The 22,269-nt window shown below is 33.6% G+C and overlaps 1 protein-coding gene across 1 annotated transcript; it reads left to right on the forward strand.

The window, feature by feature from the left end:
• The first annotated feature begins 1,114 nt into the window (after positions 1–1,114).
• On the forward strand, positions 1,115–2,459 carry LOC124457340. Its single transcript, XM_047007610.1, has 3 exons — positions 1,115–1,118; positions 1,209–1,377; positions 1,665–2,459. The coding sequence occupies exons 2-3, from the start codon at positions 1,234–1,236 to the stop codon at positions 2,457–2,459; spliced, it is 939 nt and encodes a 312-aa protein (XP_046863566.1). The 5' UTR covers positions 1,115–1,118; positions 1,209–1,233.
• Positions 2,460–22,269: the final 19,810 nt, after the last annotated feature.

Here is a 22,269-nt window from a genome sequence, read left to right on the forward strand (position 1 = left end):
ATTAAATAACGTAGCAAATTCTTATTTAGAGGCGGATCAACCGAGTTAGTCTTGGTGATTACCATAAGTCATCAATGTTTACAAAGAGTTATCATCTTTCGAATAAGATAAGGTTCCAAGCTTTTTTAGTGCAAATCAATATATTTGTAAAAACATCTATATTTTGTATTGCGATCTAGCGGAAGTATCTTTCTTGGAGGCGTGTCTTCTTAGAAATTGCTTCATAAAAGTGAGGGACACGATCATTAAAGGTTCCGACACGAGTGGACCTTCTGTCAAGATATCTATACTGCTATCGGCATATTTAGTTGACAGGGATGTTTATTGTGAGCAAGTTAAGGGTTATTTAAATTATAGGATTAAGAGCGGAGAAAAGTTTGTTCACAAATTAAATACCTTGTAAGCCCCTGTGTGGTCTCAAACAAAGCGGCTGAAACTGGAATGAAACATTAAATAATTACTTGACCGTGGAAAAGCTTAGGCAATCACTCCCAGACCCTTACGTATACTTTATGTTTGTAGATGGAGCCTTGTTGAAATATTTAAATGGTTTTACTTTCTATTTGTGTAGCAGAGTGCAAATTTTTATAACAATTATGTTGCAATTTAGGCATAGTGGAAGGAAACAGAAGCTCAAAAATCAATGCAAATAACAAGGGACCGATAAAATTAGCAATTTAAAGGACGCAACTTTTCACAAAAAGGTCTAAACACACATGGAAATCATATATCATTTTAATAGAAGCGAAATACAACGCGGCTTAATGAGCTTAAGTTATTCTGCAAGCAAACACGCTTGGCATTTTTGTGCGCAAAATTAGAGAATTAGAATGTGCCAAATTTTATTGCCGGCGCGCGACATTTTTCGAAGCTTGGTAACGAATTTATCGAACAGCAAATTCCTTATTTTTGTCGATGATTTTCCAGCAAACGTTTTCCTTGAGCTACTTGGGAACACAAGAGTGTTATAGAGGATAACTAGAGGATCATTTTGATATCTCATTTGCTATGGTTACACATATAGTTTTTCAACAGACGAGCTTGTTGCTCGAGGGTTTTTGGCGAAATGGCGTCGGTTGGCGAAATTTGATAATTTACTCTAACTTTGGCTTGTATAGGTTTCTTTATCCGATCATTCTTTTGTTTAAATTTTGGATATTTGGTAAGATAAATAGTCTTCTTACAATCGTATGTTTTTTGTTTTGAAGAAAATGGGATAATTTAGCGTCAATCATGCCGTTCCGCAAGGCAACGAATTACAAACGATTCAATGTTGGGGAATACATGCGCAACAAAATATTGGCATGGGAAGGAAATATGAGCAAGCAAAAGAAAGCAAAATGTGTGTCTAAGAAACTTAAACGTCTTGATGATAAGGTAAAAAATGATAAGGTAGTTTTATTTGAAATGATCTTTGCTTACTCGATCTTTTCTTATGTCAATAAGTCAATAATATATGCAATATTTTGACATGATGTGTCGAATTTTGTATTGATAGGCTTATTTTTTAATGAAAGATTGTTTTATACAGAATCGACATATTTAGCGCCAAGGCGTACTATTTCATTTTAATTGTATTTTTAGTGTGAACTGTTTGTGCTTGTATTTTCTATCAGAATATGTATGCCATTTTTGTGCTGGAACTGTATTCATAAATTTTACAGGTAAAGAAATTGGTGAATGAAGTGGAAGAGTTAGATAGCATCAGGACAGAGTTCATTGAAGGTGGAAGTAGGCAGGGGGAACAAGAGGAGAAAGGTTTTAGCATAGGCAGGAAGGCAGTTGTTAGGCAAAGAAACAAACCAACTGGGCAAGCTGGTGTGGAGTCCACTGGTCGAACACGCAGGATGGAGACTATGTTGGCGGCTAATGCCATTCATGGAGGTAATAAAGATGATACAAAGCCTGGTGCCATTGGAATGTTGGAGACATTAGAAAATAAGTGCAAAGTGGGTGATATAGTAAAAGGATTAGAAAAGTGCAGTAAGTTTAAGAGCAAGGTTTTTCCAAAAATTTACAAAGAAGATTTGAAGAAGTTCGAAAGATCAGATGAGAATATGTTAAGATCGATTGCTGTGTATTATAGCAAAGGAGTTATGGGCAAAGAAAAGTATAGAAGAGTTTATAAGGCTAGCTCATATGAGCAGATATGTGGTAGTAAGAGGGCTAAACGTGTTAGTGTTGCTAAATGTCCCACCCCTCGGCTGGTTCCCTATGATAGATTAATGCAATACATTAAATCTATTGATATTGGTAAGTTATTTAGTGTTCGTGAACATCTGTGCAATGGGTTGGATGAGTGTGAGAAGGTCAATGGTTTTTACAGAGATATAGAAGATATTCTTGTTAAGCTTGCAGAATTTTATTTGAACATTGGTAAGTATAAACTTTTCAACTTTAATCAGCCAAACTCATTTCATGTTGCTATTGGTGGAGATGGGGCCCTTTGGAAGAGATGATTCAGCATGCTCTTGGCTGGTAAGTTTTCTAAACATTGGACATGGCATGTTGAGCCGCAATGAAAATTTCCTGCTCTTTGGGGCTAATTGTTCAGAGAACTGTCTCCTGTAATTGCTTATAGCAATCATTCTACAAAAAACAATTATTTAACAATTGCTTTTGATTTGGCATTTGCTTTTTGTGATTTGTTACAAAGCAAAGTAATTTTATGTACAAGCTGAATGAAGACAAAGATATTAAAATAAGTATATTGTTTGGGTAAGTTGTAATATTGTAATTGTATATATATAATGTAACAAAACTATTTAGTCTTTTATCATTTGGACAAGTATAATCTGTGCAACTTAATCTTACCAGAATATGTACATGTTAGAGCATGCAAGCTTTACATGTGCATACAATCAAATTTGCATATATTATACTTATCTGAATTTTACATTGACTGATATTTGTGTAGTTTAACTAATTTTTAAAACCTTTGTCAACTTTAATAAAAACTCGAAGAAGCCAGAGTGTGGTGTCCTCATTGAAAAATTTACTGTCTAGTATTCGCAGGCAATGCAACAATTACCAAGAGCTAATAAATGGCTCAGTTGTTAGTCAGGTTTCAACTTTTTTATTTGAAATAAATTTAAAAGGTATTTGTAGATCTCTTTGTTTTTAGAGGGATGACATGAATTAGGTTGAATTTTTCATATTTTTCTTAATTTTGAATGAGTTGCTTCTTTTGCTGTTTGGCAAATTTTATGTTTGTTTGTCTTTATGTACAAAATAAGAAACTGGAAGGCTCATCATTGAATAAACAAAGTCTTTCACCTCGGTTACAATAACTGCTGCTGTTTGACCCTTGCAACGTCCGCTAAAACTTCGCCTTAGGTAAGCAGCAACATCTTCCTTGGACAAGCCAGACAACAAAACAAGCAACTCATTCAAAAGGCGCATGGAGGTGAAGGATATCACCTCAGCCTTCTTGTTTTCAACCTGGTAACAGAAAGGAGCCACAAAACTATCCAAAGTGCGAACAGTACGCATGGTATGGTAGCAAAAAAAGCATGCGGAGTAACCCTCGTAATTTCCCCATAATATGGGTTTCTGATGCTTTTTTTGCCACCAAGTCGTCGAAGAATCCCCATTAGCCAAATTCGTGACTCCTCCTTTAAGAGCTTAGCTGGATTGATAGAAAGTCCCATCAATCTCAGGGAACTATTGTTGTGTGTCGAAGTCTACCTCTGCAAGTTGAAGCGTAGCTTGCACTTGCCCAACACACCGCTTTGAGACAATTTCCACATTTTCTCATTGCACGTCACTTGCAATGCGAAAATTGCCTCTGCAACTTTTCTTAAGGAGGAAGGTGGCTGTTGAACGGCGCTGTTGTATATGTTATCTTGATGTAATTTTTCTTCTGCTGAAAATCGCACATTAGAAACAGCCGCCATCTTCATTAATTAATTATTTTAATCAAGTATTTTGTGCAAAAACCGCTGGACACAATGACTTACAAACTAGCGTTTTGGCATGCAAAAATGCCAGGCGTGAAAGGCAACTTACCAAATATTTCATAAGAAGATAACGAGTAAACATTTAGATTGGGTAGTGTTAGAAATGGTTTTCAAATATCAAAAAAAGGATCTCTGATATCCTCAAAGAATAGGAAAAAGCAAATGGTTTTACTTTCTGCATGTAAAACAGAGTGTACAACTTTATCTAGGGTGCAGTGATTTAAGCATAGTGGAAAAGAACAGTGGCGCGAAAATCAAAGCACACAACCAGGGAGCATTAATATCAGGAAGAACCAAGCTTTTCAAAAAAAAACAATGTTTAAACACATAGAAATTAAAAATCACTTTATTAGAAGCAAAGTGCAGGTAGCGCGGAACAATGAACTTAATTAATTGCCAACGAAGATAACTTAGTAAATACATTTATAATAACAAAAAGTAAAGTTAAAATAGATCATTTTTAACATTTTCTATGTAGCCAAAATGACCCTGTCGTATGTATAAGTGTAATGTAAGTGTTTGCCAAGCCACGTCTTTATAATGAAATAAGGAAAGTGTAGTAATTTGTGTAATAATGTCACCCTATCATTGTGAACTTAATCTCATGATAGATTATTATCAACCAACCATGTAGCGTCCTTTATATGTAAATTACGTGTATCAGCATGTGCTTACTTGTAATTTTTGTAGTTTCTTGCAATGTAGAAGTTTTCATTGAATGTTATAAATAATTTTTTCAGCAGCAACGCGAGTCACAACAACTGTCACAAAATAAATTCACTAGCACAGTGTGAAAGAATGGATATTTGCCATAGGTTTTAATAAAGGTATGTAAAACAGAGCTACAAAAGCTTTTCACGAGTTCAGCAATATATATATATATATATGAAGTATATAAGTGAGCAAAAGTTCCATATTCGTGATCGTCCAGACTTTGCAAGCTCTGTTTGTTCAACTCAGGGTTCCATTTTTGAGATGTTGCCATTTAGTCTTACAGTAAAATAATATCACTTTTTAAAAACCCTCAGTATTCTACAAAACTTCACCAAGTAGCTACCAGTTAGCTACAAATCATTCTTTTCTAATCATCCCTCTATTAAGAATCGACAAAATCATCACTACTACTCTGTCAAGTACTTCTCTACTGAACTTGATGACATGATCAACCACATATTTATGTAATCAGCAAAAATTTACAACTGCTTCATTTTCGTGAGAAGTTCTTCGGTATTTTCTGCACTTTTTACCCTGATTAAAAAACTGACAGGCTTGGAATTATCGCCTTCTTTACGAAATACGGGTGGGTTTTGCACGCCTAGAAGCAACACACTGTCTTTCCCCGATCTCGACATGAGTGTAGATTCATTAATGATGACGTTAAGAATAGTTTTACCCAAGGACGTATCATTACGTATTATCACCTGAATCAATATTAATGTTGTACCAAGAATTTGGCCAACCTGAAAAAATGCAAACCTAATATTCAATCAAAATAAAAAATAACAGCCAAAAGTGTTTCTTAGCTTGTACTTAGATTCGCTTATTCAATAATGACGTGAAATGCGTCAAGTGGGGTTCTCTTTAATACCAAAAATAATTGAAAGTTATATGTTTACTATAGTTATACGTTTAGTATAGTTAGTATAGATATACGTTTAGAATAGTTACTATAGTTATACGTTTAGTATAGTTAGTATAGATATACGTTTAGTATAGTTAGTATAGTTATACGTTTAGTATAGTTAGTATAGTTATACGTTTAGTATAGTTACTATAGTTATACGTTTAGTATAGTTAGTATAGATATACGTTTAGTATAGTTAGTATAGTTATACATTTAGTATAGTTAGTGAATATACGTTTAGTATAGTTAGTATAGTTATACGTTTAGTATAGTTACTATAGTTATACGTTTAGTATAGTTAGTATAGTTATACGTTTAGTATGGTTAGTATAGTTATACGTTTAGTATAGTTACTATAGTTATACGTTTAGTATAGTTAGTATAGTTATACGTTTAGTATGGTTAGTATAGTTATACGTTTAGTATAGTTACTATAGTTATACGTTTAGTATAGTTAGTATGAATATGCGTTTAGTATGGTTAGTATGGTTATACATTTTATAGTTAGTATAGATATACGTTTAGTATAGTTAGTATAGTTATACATTTAGTATAGTTAGTATAGATATACGTTTAGTATAGTTAGTATAGTTATACGTTTAGTATAGTTAGTATAGTTATACGTTTAGTATAGTTACTATAGTTATACGTTTAGTATAGTTAGTATAGATATACGTTTAGTATAGTTAGTATAGTTATACATTTAGTATAGTTAGTATAGATATACGTTTAGTATAGTTACTATAGTTATACGTTTAGTATAGTTAGTATAGATATACGTTTAGTATAGTTAGTATAGTTATACGTTTAGTATAGTTAGTATAGATATACGTAATGTTATAGAGGAAGCTCACTTAAACTTTTATAAATTCTTAATGAGCCTGCTCGCACGCAATAATAACATTCCAAATTTTTTCGTCCATTCCGATTTAGAAGAATTCTTAGATGGTCACGTACTAATGCATAGCACATTAGGTGAAACACACCCGGATTCTTAGATTCAAGTTATGTTCATGAATACAAAATACGATTGAATAATTATCATAGTTATGATACATAATTACTTATTTCACTTGTTAATGATAACTCAACTCAGTGTTTGACTAACCAAATAAACAGAATTGCATGGTAAGAATAAAGATTCTAAACATAACGACAAGTACGTTTCACTACTCATGAACTTTGAAAATTAAAATAAAGTTCAAACGCATTTTTGAAAAAGTTGTCAAATCGGGAATAAGATTCACAGAAATATAAGTTTCAAAAATTGCAGCAGACGTCAGTGCAAATTGGTCAGGACTAGACATCTCAAAAACCTTAATTATAACAAAACAGCCGAGACTATCAAAATCGTTTAAAGACAAAGAGGGCGATTTTATTAATCAGAATTTTTAGAAAAATGTTATAGAGAGAAAAATCATAAAAAAACAGCGTTACCATTGCCAAAAAAAAAACATGCAGTTAAATAGAGACTGGAAATTCACCGGTAAAGACAGGATCGAAACAACAACGCTTGTGAACATTAATGTATTTAGCTCTTTCCGAGTTATTTCTTTTGAAATTAAAATCACTAACAAACAAAAAATCAGTCTGTCAGAAATAAACAGATGAATATTCCCCCCTCCTCCTATACAGTCAACGTTCTAGATTCCTGTGCGTAGCCAACCTGCTTGTTTATAGTCCTGTTTATTGGTTTGTCTTTGTTGACTTACTTAGAAAACAACAAATTTGATAATGAAAAGAATAAGGCTTGATTGAACATATTTGTCATAATCTACGGTACGATGCAACATTTCCAAAAGTTACTTTTATTTCACATTGAATCACCTTTTCAATTTTTTTGTAATTTTTTTCGTTTGGTCGTTTTATAACACTTCTTTATGCAATAGCCATGAAATAGCATCAGTTCTTTGTTGTGGCACTCTTTGTTTTAAAGGCTTGTAATGATTGAGGCCTTACTTTCCTCAAAATTTGAATTCAGCCCATTTAGGCACCGCAATTTTTGCAAACGTTCATGTCTGGCGAAGCTAGTATCTTTTCCAGCTGTTTTTTCTGGATCAAATATGGTTCATGCAACTTCTTGTAAAAAATTTTTCTCGATAGATTGTTTATTAAATAAATTTTCGAGAGTATTTAGTCTGGATGATACGTTATAATTGAAGATAATGGAGACAAGTAGCAAGGCTTCACGTGCCTTCCCTGATTTCGACTGATTGCTACAACACGCGCAACACTTCCAAACTTCCAGCACAAGTTTGGATCGCCCCTGGCGCGACAAGATATGATGATGATGATGATTTAAGATAATTATTTTAGTCTATGCATTTTTTTTGCAAAGTTAAGTCGGCATCTTGAATTAACAGACTCAAAAATTATTGATTCCATACAAAGAAAGAATATAAAAATTGATATGCATCTGATATAAGAGTTTTTCCCAGATAGTCTTACTGTTTTTAGCGGCTAAGTTGTTTTTCATATGTCTTTTATTGACGAGAGTAAATCAAAAGAGCAATCATCGTTCGTACACGTGACACTTCTTAGTCCTATTAGCTATGTAGGTACTAGTTATGATTTATACCTTAGCTGCTACCTTAACAATCCTATTGCCATATTTAACTAATTTTATTTGCACTAGTACTAGTACTGCTTGTGAAGCACTCATCCTTCATGTACCATAAATGATCGTTAATTAATTGATTCTGTTAACGTTGACCAGAAATTTCCACTGACTTTGAAACTATTATTTGTGTTTGTATGTAACATGTGAAATATTGGAATTATCATTAAATGTCTCATTTACATCGCACTCAACATGTTACATTCTTAATTTAACAAATAACTAGCTTGATATGGTAACCAGCAACTAGTTTCAGTGGTCAGCGTAGATTTTTCTCCACTTATAGAAGTCGTGATTTTCCCACTTACTCACGTATCATGTAAAAAACTTCAATTTTGGGTACTTTTGTCGCCACTTGCTCACACTTCAAAAACAAGCGTAGTCTGTATGATTCAGGAAAGGGTTTTTATACAAAAAGTCCATTTGATACAGAGTTTAATTGAAGTTTTAAAAGTTGATTAGTTCAAATCAAATATCAAAATTTAAGACAATCATGTATAATTTCTTTATGTATATAAATAATAGAGAATTATGTAATTTAAGACAATCATGTAATATTCAAAATTTAAGACAATCATGTATGTTCTTTAATTTATCACAAAATCAATTAAGAAATATTCAAAAACAACAAATGAAATGAAAAATTTCATGTTCACCTTAAAAACATTTTTATATTAGACATAAAGTTGTTTATTTAATGTACAAATTTTAAAACAATTTGTCGTAAAACATTAGATACCGACGAATGTCACTCTTCTTTGTGTGGCAAAGAACACTCGTGCGTAAATATCCCAGGATCATACGAAAGCCTATGCTCGAATGGATACATTTTTTCAAATCTAAAAAGAAATGTTTCGGTAAGTTGGTCTTTCTAGATCTTATAACATATGTTGCAAGCTTACCCGGCTACATAAAAATCATCTAGAATATACAACTTCATAATGTCATTATGGTCATTACGACAATAACATCTACCAGTTGTCTTCATAGTCCTTTATGAAATAGTGATAATATTAGTACTGCAGTACATTCCAGAAAAACTTTGCTACAAGGTCTTTTCTTTATATTGCTAATAAAATGAATCAAAACAAACTTTGCTCCATTTCATGGGTTGTGATTGGTGTGACCGACCCCTGACTGTTCCTTTATACTCTCTATCCACGGTGGATAAGGTCTTTTTAGCGTCAGGAAATTATTTTTAAAAATATTGGTAAACTTTGGTAAATAGTTTCATAAATTGACAATTACATAGAAAAGTATGTTGCGTTTCATAAACAAAACAGGAAAGCATCGGTATGTTTGGTGTTAATATCAATGTTTTGAATTACGACTTTCTTTGATGAACAAATAAAACATTTTGTTGTTGTAAAACGTTGTTATTGATAGACGCCACATCATTTTTGTTGCAATGTGAGTTTACGTTATAAACTTATTTTATGGCTCACAGAAAGTTGATCTTTATTTTATTCTATTTACGAAGACGATGTTTACTCTATCCTCCGACAGCAATTTCAGCCATTTTGGCCTCCGTCGTCTTTCCCATTTGGGATAGCTAACAAAAACTAATAATTTATACACATTTAAACTGACATTGTAACCCTATTAATTTTAACTTTATAATGCAGAATATCAAGAGAAACTTACGTACATCTGTGCAGTCTTTTCTTCAGTAAAGCAACTTACTTTAACCTCAACTAAATTTTATGCTATAATTTTCACAAGATATGCTCTGTTCGACTTTCCTTCAGCCACACCTCAAATCCTCGTGTCGCAGCAATGTCGAACTTATATGTGCTAACATATAGTTATCCAATTGTATGAATATTTGCATATTACTTCACTGCGAAAGACGAAAGGAAAAACTTCCTGTTACAGGCTAATAGTTATCTTGTTAACTATCTTACTGCCGTACAGAAAACAATCTTTCTGATTGTGCCAAACCTTTTGGCATTTGACAAAGATGCCATGTTAACATAGCTTAAAACTCCAAGCCTGCACAACGACGCATCTACCAGGTAATATAAGTCTATGAATATTTATACATAGCTAGGACGGAATAATTTCTGCAATTATTTAAAGTACGCGTAATCGAGTAACACTTATTGAAATTATGGTGGACTAAAACTTAATCTGCATATTCTGTTGTAATCAGTGCAGAAGCAAACAAACGCTTGTGGAAGAAAAGGCCAAAACTAATGTGCGATGTGTGGCAGCAAAATTGCCTTTAACACCACAACACTACTGATCTCTCTTATGCTCCAGAATAAAACATCAGTTATTAATACAAAGGACTAAAAGATAAAAGATTTGCAAAACAAAGTATGAAGATTTTCAATGACAGCTTAAGAAGAAAAAATTTTTCAAAGCATCAGTTTGTTCTTCGTACAAAGAAATAATGCCAAAAATGCTCTAAACGTTCCCATTTGCTCTATCCCATATTTCATCTCCGTAGGTTGCCATGTTTTCATTTTCTGTAGACCACCCAAAAACACTTTTATTGCGTTTCAGAAATAGAGCCAATGAAAGTCAGTTACAGGAAATTAAAATAGTTGACGTACGTCGCTGAACGAGTAGTGTAAAGTCATCACAGACGTATATTACCTGGTAATTACGTCTGTGCGCATGGTCTTAAACTTCTTTATTTTCAAAAAATTACATAAAATTATTTCTCTGTTTTCAAAGATCGATTCTCTTAAAATCTTAAAGCTCCAATATTTAAAAAAAAAATAAAGCGGATTGGAGATAATAAAGGTTTAAGTATGAATGGAATTGGAAATGTTTACTTTTCGGCATTTATTCTCAGAATTTGAGAACATTTAATTGTTTGTAATAAATTTAAAAGTTGTAAAAAAAATTTTGGCGGAGAGGGGCTAAGCATATCTACAACATCACTGAGACTTTCGCCACTGCTGCTAAAAATTATATTAGAATTTATTTTGTTAAAAAATAATCACATCAAGTGATCATTCACTATCAAGTGATCAAATAATTTTAAATAAATGTGACGGGAGCAATATAATTGTTCTTAGCAATATTAGGATGATTTAAAAAGTGGCCCTTGTCAGTTAAGTTCACATTTGCAGTCAAAAATTTCAAAAATATGTTAAATGAACTTAAAAGAAGATGCGTAAATATGCTTAATATTGCTAATTCATAAAAGTTCGCCTTTTTTATGTATGATAAGCATGTTAAGTTTGTGTGAATTTTGTCCTTATTATAAAAGCTCACTAATACTCACACTCATTGAGTGCAACACAGGCCTTGAAAAGTTACTAGATGACTTTATAGCCATGCTTAGTGATTGTGATTGGGAATAAGCTTTTAGACAAACGTTGTTCTTGATGTTATATCCAAATTCTTAACTGATTTTTGAAGGTTTTTTATTGTAACAGAAGTCAACCAATATCTGTTTTATTCTTGAAGCAGAGGAGGCAGATGCATCAATACCGTTGGTTCTACAGATATAAGTATTTATTCTTTTAAAATATATGTTGTAATAGCTCTTATATTTTGCAATGGAAAGAGAATAGCCACCCCTATTCAACATCCATGTTGTAGACTGCAAAGAAGCAGTGATTGGAGGGAATGGTCTTGGATGTTTGCGTCTGGCTGCCTGTCTTTATTGCCTAGGTAGTGGGACACACTATCATACAATACCAGACTTGTTTAGGTTAGGATTGTCAACAGTAGCAAAAATAACCACCGTTTATTTTATCGCCATTATTTTACCGGTTTCGCATTAAGCTTAGTTGCTGAAACATGATTTTCGCCTGGCTTATCACTGTTGATCTTTTAGAGGCTTGCTTTTAGAGGCTTGCACTGCATGCTTATTTTTACTATTTCATCGCGGGCGCAAAGTGCAATATTTGATCGGCGTTTGCTGAGTGTAGCGTGAGTCAGACTGCGCACCTAATAAAATTACGTCAATGGAATTAAGCTGTTGAATTATTTAAACATGAAAAGAAAATTTTTTAAGAGGTGTTTATGTTTTTTTGCAATCATTATTAAATATTCCCTGTCACACAATCCGACTCAAAAGCAACGTAACAAAAGAGACATTTCTCTGCAGATTTTTTTCAGAAAGCGTTTTTTTTTGTAGAAACTGAATAAATTTGTGAGAATGTTTTTCCATTCAATGACAATGTAATATTTTTAAAAATGAATTGTAGAAAAATCATTATTATTTTCAGAAAAATTGTTCAAAAGTATAATCTAATGATGTACATTTATACATATTGCACAAGTAATGGGCCCAAACAACTTAGATTTGACATTATGTTAATAAGATACAAACATACGTAGTACGCGAAAATTTATGATATAAAAATAAAAAAGCTTGTGCAGGTACTTGCTTTTATACATTCGGTGAAAACGAGAAAAAACTTACCTGTATGAGGATTGCAACTTATGAAAATGTAAATCGTAAATTTTGCTGTGAAAATGTTTACGGAGGGGGGGTCGCAACCATTAATGTGTCTTTTTTGTCCTTATTTTCTGCATTTTGAGAGAGGAAAGGGAATTGATACGTTGAAATGAACTAAATTTGTTAAAAACATCAGAAATTAAAATCATGTGAAATGTGATGTATAGTGATAATTACCTTAGAAACTAGCCTTGTTTTAATTTGATGTACTTTGAAAAGTTTCATGTTAACTTAAGTAAAAGGGAAAATCATATTATAAGGAGCTATAAAAATTGAACAAAAATTGCTTAGAGACAATACTCCTTTTTTGGCTTTATATTATTTTATCTATGAACGGAAACTAACATGTGAAGTGCACATTTTTCTTTTAGTTTATAGAGACACCTGAAATAGTTGACCAATTTGAATAGCGTCAACATAAACATATTTTTCCTGGGGTGTTGTTATAAGGAATTAAAATAATTTGGTCTGTTGTTTTCAATGTAAATGGTAATTCTTCGAATTTTTGAAGCAGTATTTTTGTTGCATATTTTTTCTAACACTAAATTTCTGATATTATGGCTCTTTATCCAAAATATAATTAAAAATCATCAAAATTTGTGTCCCCGTCCCGTATATAGTTCATGTATAAAGACAATTTCCTAAGAAACTAGCATTGCTTGAAATTGATGTACTTTAGAAAGTTTCATGTAAGGTTAAGTAGAAAAGGGCTAAAACATATTATAATGAACTATAAAAATTGAGCAAAAGTTGCTTATAGACAATATTCCTTTTTTTAATTTATAGTATCTTATCTATGAGCGGACACTAACATTTGCAGTGCACATTTTTCTTTTAGTTTACAGAGACACTTGAAATAGTTGACGAATTTGAATAAAGTCAAAGTAAATATTTTTTTCTCGGGGTATTGTTATAAGGAATTAAAATAATTTGGTCTTTTATCGCTTCCGCTTAATCATAACAAATCGAAATTCAAGGAGGTTCTTGGGCTGATGAGCTCTGTTTTCTGTGAGCATGACATTAAAGAGTACTCTCTTTTGGGTAAAAATTGGCAATGTGTGAAAGCACATGCCGATTTATTAAAATAGAAATAACAAGTATAACATAATATAAATTAATTATCTTACACAATTTAAACAAAAATCTTTACAAATAAAGTTTTTCTGTATAGCACAGAAAAGGTGGGGTGATAAAAACGCCATAAGCCTCCTGAGCTAAGGAGGCCGCCCCAACTCATCAGCCGCAGAAACGCCTGTACAATAAAATATATAAGAACACTAATAATTTTTTAAACGAGCAAGACAAATGCTTAAGAAGATGAGACCTATTAACTATGAACGTACCCCAACTGTTCATCTATGAGTGAGATACAGAGATATCAATCCCACATGCTATGCTGTTAATTGTGAACGTATCCCCTGCATCCGAACACAGAATGCACACAATGCAAAAAGAAATCATGTAGCCGCTAGACTAGCCCCTGCAACAGCTAAACGACAGCAAGTAAGATCATTTTGCCTAACCTCAACTACAACAGAATATGTACTATGGCCATTTGTCTTGCCAAACAAGAATGCAGCCACCGTAAGTCCCCAGCCATTACAACGAAGAAACATTTAAACTTGGAGCTCTAATGTATTTGTGAAATGCGTCCGATCGCCAACGACCCATCGCACGAATCTTTTCATCAGAAAGACCCCACTCTGCTGCAAACGTAGCTGCTCCGATCCGAAAACTATGCCCTTTGTATTTGGATGAATCCAGACCATACGCTCTAAACACTGAAGCTAAGAAAATGGTAAATAAAGTTCGTGGGACAGGGTTACCTGAACTTAGTTGAAACAACGGTCCATTAGAAGAATCTCGAACAGAAAAGTAATCCAGCAAGCTTTGAACCGGACAGATATCTGAACGACGCGATAACGTCAGAACGGCAGGTCGTTCGTTATACGAATGTTTGAAGTCATTTAATGTTATCTTAATTTTTATTGTTTTATTAGTTGCATCGACCACCTTAACTACCTGGTTAATATTGATAACTGAAGGTGACCTATGACAAGTTGTAATCTCACCTATACGTAAAAAGGCAAAAAATGCAGTGGTGCACATGGCTTGAAAAAGCCTCTTGTCATACACAGTGGAAGTTAATGTTGCTATATTCCGCAGAATACTGCGAAGTAAGGGCATAGTAATTGGCAACCGACAATCAATTCGAGTTCCTATCTTTTTATAGCCTTTTAAAATCTGAACAATCCAAAAAGCTTTACTAGGGTCAGGGTAATCCGCCAGTCGATGACAGTACCCAAGCGCAGACACATATGTAAGCACCGTAGAAGGCGCATACTTACGTTGGAACAAGAACGCAATAAATAAACTGAGATCTGTCGGTGAAATGGGAAGTGAAACTAAAGCTCTTTGAAGAGCCTTGTGCAAAAATTGTTGGAATAATTTCCAAGCACGACGATAAGTGGGGACTGACGATGGCTGCAAACTAGATTGTAGTAAAATGAAAGTTACAGCTTCCAGTTGTGCAGTAGTAGCTGTTCGGGAACAACCGACGGCAAAGTGTGAACGTTCGCGGGGGCTAGCTCTTTGAATTTTGAAACCTGAAAACGCGACAAGGCATCAGCTAGATAGTTGTACACACCTGGTATATGTTTGGCACGGAACAAAATTTTAAATTTTAAGCAAGTTAGCACCAGGCGACGAACAAATATCATCACTGTTGGGTCCCGAGAGGTAGATCTATTTAAAATTTCGATCAATGCTGCGTTGTCTGTGTGAAATAATACGGGTTGATCACGCAAAAGGTGACCCCATAACAATACGCTTAGAACGATTGAGTAAAATTCCAAAATAACAATGTTTAATTTTTTCCCGTGCTCAGGCCAGGCCTTGTAACACCAAAATTTACCGAAAATGGCTCCAAAGCGAAAGCTTGTAGAAGCGTCTGTATACAAATTCAAAACATTAGATGGAAGCTAATAGTCGGAAAGAAAAAATGACCGACCGTTAAAATCATCGATAAAAGATTTCCAAAACTCAAATCTGCTTTTACAGACCTTGTCAAACGAATGTAGTAATGATTTACCCTAACTACCTTGGTGATGTCAATCAGCCGACGAAGAAATGCTCTGCCTGTTAAGACGAATATGCATGTAAAATTCAACAAGCCAATCAACGACTGGATTTCTTTTAACGTGGCCTTTTTCCTTTTGAGGAATTCTCCAAGAAGCGTGCCTGTTTTGAGGATTTTGTCCTCTGGTAGACTGGCTTCCATAGCAAGGGTATCGAGCTCAATGCCAGCTAAAGTGAGGATATTTACAGGACCAAACGTTTTTTCTGGAGCTATTGGTACACCGACATAAGCACAAAGGGATGTAAACTTTTGTAATACAACGCAACACTGGTCGAATGAAGGGGCAGAAAGGAGATAATCATAAAGAATATGAATAATATATTCAATGCTCAAATGAGTTTTAGCGATCCATTCTAGAGCAGTGCGGCAGGACGATGCGCAGCCCATAGGCATTGCCCGATCAAAATAGTAGTTACCCTGCTAAAACATTCCCAAAAGGGGGTAATCCTGTGGACGTATTGAATGATGCGAAATTATTGTTTTTTGAACATTTTTTAAAGTCAACGAAAGCATGTGAAAAGAACATAGATGTCATTTTCATATTGATAAAATAACATGTTTTTCTCATTAAAACTTTCACTTTGCGAAGATATTTTACTATTTGTTTTCCTGTGGCACATTATTCATTTATCTACCAAGAGCCCATTTCCAACGCGAAATTAAAAGTGACCGTTTTCGTTCATTCGTCATTAAGAAAACGTTTTTTGCGAGATTTTAGAGTCGATTTCACAGTATTCCTTCAGTGCGTTTTTAAGGCCTGATTCAAACATGAGGTAAAATTCCTTATTATCTTTTGTCTTAAATACATTGGGCACATGTAAAATGCGATGTTTGAAACAGGCCTTAAAAACGCATTGAAGGATTACTTGTTGTCTTTGTGAAAGGTGACATGCTCCTGAGGAGCCTATCACAATAACAATTTTAGTTATGACGTCAATTAAAAAAACGTTAACATGTTTAAATCCGTGTGTTTTACTTCAACAGAAAATTACTCACTTTAACGTGGTTAGAAGAAAGGTAAATTCTGTCTTTTTACTGACAAATACTGAAGTATGAGTTACATTAAATAATCAACTGGTCTTAGTGTAGGCCTCGTAATCTGAAAGCTTTCACTGTAAAATGCTTCATCACGATTATAAGTCTTTGATCGTGTGAAACTTGTTACATCGTTTAAACTCAACTCACTAAAGCTATTCGTGCAATGAAGGTGAATGTTCTACCGTTTGGATAGTCAAACAGAAAACGTATAACAATTTGTCATTCTCAATATATCTGATTAAGAATTTAAAACGCAAACTAACGTCATCATGAAATCTCATACACGTGTTTCATATTTTCTTATATTGTAGATCCTACATGGATGGAGTTGTGAAAGTTCCTTTACCACCTGTGTCATTCACTTCAATTACTCTTACTAGTTTGTCATTACTCATGTGTCATGGTGATTCATGGCCATGAATGTTCATTTGTAGTTTGGATTCTTTTTTGATGTCAGTTGTTTGTTCATATATTGATGATGGGCCCCATTGTTATATGAACCCACCTAAAGGTGGTCAACTGATACTCACAGAAGATCAACTCTGCACTAAGCATTCTTTGAGTAATGATAAAACTAGGGTATTGAAGGGCGGTCCCTTTTCCTTCGCTTGAAGTTACCATAACAGTGCATTATGAATCGTAGTCTATCGAAATGGCAATTCATCATATCAATAGCTTCTTTATTGGTTGACGATGCTCCTTACTTCGTGTATGGAATGGTATCGACATGTTGAAGGACGTCGCATAACGGCATATGTACGTATGAACATTTACATTGAAGTGATTGCACTATAAAAATGGACTACATTCTACGAAGACGGAGACAAGCGAGTGAAAAAACACGATCTATATCTTGTGGTTTGTATGTTGAGTAGATATAAGTGTTAAAATTAACTTGTATGAGTAACTGCATGAGATAGTTAAAAAGGATCCTGATGGTCTACCTTTATAATTTGAAACTTTTTACATCTTTATCGACCGTATAAATTTGAAATGCTTCAAAAATTGCCTTGTGCAAGCCTGTTTAACTCCATCAACCCGTTAAATTTGCCTATCCACAGTATAAAGTTAAATGGTCTATTGAGACAGTTTAAGTCACTGAACGGCGTATAAATTGATCGAGACAAAAACCATGTCCAACTGACAATAGTACAGTATGAAACGATTTATCGGCGTATTGAATGAAACTTTGAATCGTATTGTACTATCACGTCTTTTCGGAAATTTTTTTACATCACTTCGTATCAAAAACTAAATAGCAAGCAATTGATTTTAGTTCTTTGGCTAAGTAATTGTTTAACCATTTCTGCATTTTTTTTGAACGTTGTAGCTTAGATTGCACGCAACATAAATGCATGTGCTCACAAGAATCATATCAAGGAAAGTAACGTCATTTAGATTTCTTGCAACTTTTAAAGGTTTTTTCAAACTGAAAATCATCTCTTATATAGTTGTGTTTTAAAATTTTTCTTAAATGTTGTTCAGAGAACGTTATTCCTCCTAACCATGAATACTGTATTTGTTCGAACAAATGCAGCGGTGCTAATTTAATTTTTTCAAGTGCGGCGTTTATTGGAGAGGAGTGCTCATTGGGGCGGCGGTTGTTTAAACAAATACGGTAAACACGACGTGCTTATGACCAGAGTCCTCTATTCGTAAGAGTTGGGGCATCTATTGTTATTCGTTTAGCTTACGTTGATTGGGCAATATTGATCACCGATCAATTTCCGCCATTTTGGTTCCTAGTTTTGAAATTTGAGCTAGTGTTTATATAGGCATTACTGCTAGTAATACAGTATTTTGAGATAATATTGCGTTTTTTTTATTGATAAGTGTGTAAGAACTGATTGTTGACGGCTACTAAATATCATTACATATCGCCAGAGTCGAAGATTACGAAAAAAATGAAAGAAATGCATTTACGTCGAACTTACGAAATTTGATTGTGTATGGTGATCGTTGTGGTGAACTGCTTTTGATATAAGGTTCAATTAACTTACTCAAGTAGATAATCATTCTTGCGCCAAATAACATTGCAAAGTTCGAGCCATTGCAGTTTTAATAGTATTCTTACTCCAAAGCTTGTTTTTTAATCGAATATGATTTCTCATTATGTTCTGAAATGAGTCAATTTACAAACCTCTCAATTCTCAGCCACTTCCATACTAAAACAACTACACCAAATCACAGAAACTTTTATTATTTTCCATGTTGTATTTTGTATTTTTAGTTCATCATTTTAAAACGAAGTAATTATAATTAGGATATTCAATATAATTTTGGTAATAAATTGTACAAATGTACCATACTTCTGTAGCTCAAAGTAGAACATTACTTCTCTTCTAGATTTGTCAATGATATTTTAATTGTAGGTTTTGGTTTATAAGATCAGAGGCATATCTCCATTATTTCAGCTATTTGGGCTCTTTAATGTATATGAAAACTGTTGCTGCCTTTCCGATATATATTAAAATATTGCTGGCTTTTGATGTATATTAATGTGCTGCTAGCTTTTTGATACATATATTTCACTGGCAATACAAGGCATAGAATTTGAAAAAATCAGGGCTGAGCCCCCTCCAACACACCCTATATGATCAATATACACATACAGAAGTTGTGTCATTCCTCAACCCATATATTTAACTCTTTTCTAAATTAAAGATTGGATCAGACTCATATGCTATATGAAAGATTACAAACAGTAGCATTTATAGCGAACAGACTGTTCTTCAACAACAGAAATGTTTCATAAAGAGTAAAACGTTTAAGGCCAAATGCATCTTCGGCAAATCATTGCATATTTCAATAACTAAAAAATAAAAAAGTTCGTCAATTTCTGCTGAGCAAGAAAATTTTGTGATCTTTCAGAATAATGTCATATGATGAATACGCTTTCGATCAAATTGGAGGGTATAAACAACTCACTACCATTAAATTGTTACAAATCTTGAACACAAATCTCTCAGGACCAAAACTGCATGATTACTATGATTCGAAGTTTCGAAAAAGTCTTGTCCAACTATTTGATAACATTGATGCCAGGGTAACATTGCCGCTTGACACCAAGCATAAACATTTTGAAAACTTGTTACAAAGTCGGAACATAAGCCGAGAAAACACGTTCACGTACGAAAAATACTTCTTACAATGGGTCACGATCAATTTGAAGCACGAACTAGTAAACCGCAAACGAAGCTCAAACCAATGAAATTAAATCAGGTCTGCCGCAAATCGTTAAAAAACGCAAAGAGCTTGCTATTATTCCTAATATATTACATAATACCATGGAATAAGCTTAAATTGCATCCCTCTTTTGCATATAAACCCAATTTCTAATAGTTTTATTATAGTTTCACTTTGCAAGTAGGAACCAAAATGGCGGCTTCGCGTTCGCTCCCGACCGTTTGTCCCAAATCTTACGAATAGAGCGCTCTCCTTATGACATGTATTCCACATAATTATACAGGGAAGTAATTATGTTTGAGGTCGTGTTTTTACTTTTTTCTAATCACGTTTTGAAATTTGTATATCTTTCCAAAGATTTTGTGTTTATTGCAAACAATGTTTGATAGTAAAAGCTTTGCTCAATGTTTGCAAGTCATCGAAAGTATTTGGTATTTCACGTCCATGGACTTCATAGTTTGACACGTATCATATTTTACTAGATGTAAAATTGCAAACCACACAAATAATACTTATATTTCGCACAATATTCCAATAAAATTACTTCATTTGCTTTCTGCGTTTGATTAAACTACTCTAAGTCTGGAGGAGTAAATCGAACGATAAGCAATGCGAATAATACGAAATTGGACCGATTACTAGACAGTAGATTGTATTATATACATGAATTGCCACTTCGCCAGCCACCCTGGTTTTGAATAATATTTTGACTTTTAGAGGTTACATTTTTATGGAGGTTTGTGAAGAGCGTTGAACTAAAATAGATTATATTACAGTTTAAAGGTGAAGAGTAAGAAAATTCGTTTGTATAATCGATGAATTGAGCTCATGTTTAGTTCTGCTTGACTGAATAAATAAGAGCAGGCAATATAATACAAGTCAATTTTTCAGTCGTAATGTTTTTAGCTAATATTTCTCAAAATAACAACATTTTTACAGGATTATATCAGCAATGATTCTTTGCTTATTGTCTATAACTTCTGCTTAAACTTATAAGCTAAATGACGCTTCACAGTTCACATATAGCTAATGTATTACGTACATACGTACTATGATATGCATGTGCGCTTGTATTCATTGTCATATTTCACATTACGCACAGTACAATTTCAGCGCAAACTTTCAATCAGAAAGCAAAGAATTGAGCAACCTTACGAACTTAATGACAAAATTCCCTTAAATTAACTTTAAGACACAAAGTTTAGGTTTTCCTCATCAGGTTTAGGTTCCAGGTTTAAGTTTAGGTTTCGCTCTTAGACAATCGACAGAATGAAATGAAAAAATTGTTAAGAAAACAATATTGCGATATTTTCCGAGAAAATAACGAACACTCTAAACGGCCCTCTTCGTCATAGCTCGTACGTCCGACTAATTCCGAGGATAAGGACGGACAAACAAACCGATGGACACTTTTTCAATAACATTGAACTGAAATACATGTGGAACGATAAGTCAGGGGGGTAAACTGAAGCCAGATTTTTCATTTTTGCAGGTGTCGCCAGTCCTTTTGTAAAATAAATTCAAAAAATAGAATTCTTATATTTGTAAATTTTAAAATCAAACTGCGGTAGTTTTTTAAAAAAACATAGAATTTGAATATTATTAGTCAAAATGATAGACTGTCAAAAAAATTCGGCCAAAAGTCATAGCATTGCCAAGAAATTTTGAAGCAAAGTCTAAAATTACGAAAAGTCCGCGCGATTTTTGTTGCTTTTTGTGAGTTTTTGAAAGTTCCAGACGCACCCGAAAGTTAAAACCACCTAAATATTGTAATTTCATGTTAAATACCCAAGCCTATATGGTTTCGTAAAAATTGAGCAATTTGCCAAGAAGAAAAATTTGTTTTTTTAGAAGCATTATTCATGCCATGAAAATACACATACTGCAAATATATATACATGGAGTTAAACGGGCTTCGAAGAGAACAAATTTTTAGCGTTTAAAATTTGAACGGTGGATGGCGATTTAAACGGTGGTTAACGAGTCAAACGCCTTTCGCACAACCGGCCCCAGAAAGTTAAACGGCGTGCATGCATCGTAGTTTTAACTATCGTAGTTTTAACTATCTGTCGGATTAGGAATTTACTCGTTGGATGACGGCTAAACGTCATTTAGTTTAAACGGTTTTCGTACATTCAGCCCCAGCAATATCCAAGTTATAATAATAAGCACAAACTTCAATAATCGTGATTTATGTAGTTGACTCGCTGTATGGCTATGCTAAAATTTTCTTACTTCTTTAAATCACTGACGGCACCACGAAATTGAACCTGGGAGGAGGGA

This window comes from Xenia sp. Carnegie-2017, unplaced genomic scaffold (genome assembly GCF_021976095.1).
Source record: "Xenia sp. Carnegie-2017 unplaced genomic scaffold, XeniaSp_v1 HiC_scaffold_6, whole genome shotgun sequence".
In the NCBI taxonomy this organism is placed as follows: domain Eukaryota; kingdom Metazoa; phylum Cnidaria; class Anthozoa; order Malacalcyonacea; family Xeniidae; genus Xenia; species Xenia sp. Carnegie-2017.

Coding starts and splice junctions, on each gene's coding strand:
- LOC124457340 (XM_047007610.1), top strand. CDS start 1,234: ATGCCGTTCCGCAAGGCAACGAATTACAAACGATTCAATGTTGGGGAA. Junction 1,378..1,664: donor TTAAACGTCTTGATGATAAG/GTAAAAAATGAT, acceptor TAAATTTTACAG/GTAAAGAAATTGGTGAATGA.